Source organism: Cherax quadricarinatus, chromosome 85, assembly GCF_038502225.1.
Source record: "Cherax quadricarinatus isolate ZL_2023a chromosome 85, ASM3850222v1, whole genome shotgun sequence".
NCBI classification, from domain to species: Eukaryota; Metazoa; Arthropoda; class Malacostraca; order Decapoda; family Parastacidae; genus Cherax; species Cherax quadricarinatus.
The window spans coordinates 11,760,014-11,761,848 of NC_091376.1; the positions used below are offsets into that span (position 1 = coordinate 11,760,014).

At 37.9% G+C, this 1,835-nt stretch overlaps 1 protein-coding gene across 1 annotated transcript in view; it reads left to right on the forward strand.

Moving 5' to 3' along the window:
• LOC128703170 (mucin-6) overlaps positions 1–1,155 on the forward strand; it is a 6,757-nt gene extending 5,602 nt beyond the window's left edge. Inside the window, exon 2 of the mRNA XM_070103378.1 lies at positions 1–1,155. This exon is cut by the window's left edge and continues 1,172 nt beyond it. Within this exon, the coding sequence (XP_069959479.1) occupies positions 1–193 (193 nt within the window). The 3' untranslated portion in view covers positions 194–1,155.
• Positions 1,156–1,835: the final 680 nt, after the last annotated feature.

Genomic DNA, 1,835 nt, shown 5'->3' on the forward strand with positions numbered 1-1,835 from the left:
AACATTCAGGTGTGAACGTACAGGAAATTTCCCCAAATGTACTAACAGATGTGATCCCCAGTACTACAAATGTTCAGCTAACAACATAGGTTCAGTGGTGGAGGCGAGTACTTGTAGTAGTGATAGAGTGTTTGATCCCATCTTAGGTTATTGTGTATCCCCCGACCAGTGTTCATTCCCACTCAATTCATAGTAAAAAAATATAACTTATCTTCATAGCCATCTTTTTTTTCTTTAATGACACAATATGTTATATAAATTGTTCATAATATTATTTGTTATAAAGTAAAAGCGTAAGGTTCAGTTTATATTATTATTATTATTATAATCAGGGGGAAGCGCTAAACCCGTAGGATTATACAGCGCCTGGGGGGGGATGTGGAAGGCATTCAGGCTTAATTCGGGGAACTGGAGCAGATCCAATTCCCTAAATCAAGAGCCCCTCACCAACATCAAGGAACCTTCCCTGAGGGGGTTCAGTTTTTAGTAGATACAACATATGTTCATGAACATGGAGTTACTTTACGGATGAATGCAATAGGCGCTTATATTGAGCTGGTTTATGTATATTATTGAAGTTCTGGATACAGTAAAACTTATCAACCAGATAATGTTTTATTCACCTGTAATATCAAGTTTCCACTGTAATATCAAACTTTCACTGTAATATCAAGCCTCCAATGTAATATTAAGCTTCTACTGTAATATCAAGCTTCCACTGTAATATCAAGCTTCTACTGTAATATCAAGCTTCCATTGCAATATCAAGTTTCCACTGTAATATCAAACTTTCACTGTAATATCAAGCCTCCAATGTAATATTAAGCTTCTACTGTAATATCAAGCTTCCACTGTAATATCAAGCTTCCACTGTAATATCAAGCTTCTACTGTAATATCAAGCTTCCACTATAATATCAAGCTTCCATTGTAATATCAAGTTTCCACTGTAATATCAAGCTTCTACTGTAATATCAAGCTTCCACTATAATATCAAGCTTCCATTGTAATATCAAGTTTCCACTGTAATATCAAGCTTCTGCTGTAATATCAAGCTTCTGCTGTAATATCAGTTATGAATATACCAAGTGTATACACTCCATCATTTCCATTAAATGTATGGTTTGCTCGTACATAAGCATATATGAATCTATAATGTTGCTTTCAATCAATGGTTTATCGGAAATCAGGTTGAAACACAATATATGTCTAGCGTGGAACCCATTCGCTACGTATAAGTGAACCAAGCACTGTTTGGTTCGTATGTGTGAACCAAGAACTGTTTGGTTCGTATGTGTGAACCAAGCACTGTCTGGTTCGAATGTGTGAACCAAGAACTGTTTGGTTCGTATATGTGAACCAAGAACTGTTTGGTTCGTATGTGTGAACCAAGCAGTCTGGTTCGTATGTGTGAACCAAGAACTGTTTGGTTCGTATGTGTAAGCCAAGAACTGTTTGGTTCTTACTGTCTTTATTGTGGTTTAAATTATAAAAAACTCTTCATGGTGAAGCGCTAAACTTATCGGGGTCATACAACACCTGGGAAATGGGAGGTATACATGTTCGATCCAAAGAGTCTTGAATTCCTAGGATCAACAACTCGTCTGCTTTACACACACACACACATAGGAAGTATTTCTTCAGTCATAGAGTAGTTAGGAAGTGGAATAGTCTGGCAAGCGATGTAGTGGAGGCAGGACCCATACATAGTTTTAAGACGAGGTATGACGAAGCTCATGGAGCAGGGAGAGAGAGGACCTAGTAGCGGTCAGTGAAGAGGCGGGGCCAGGAGCTGAGTCTCGACCCCTTTAACCACAATTAGGTGAGTACATATAC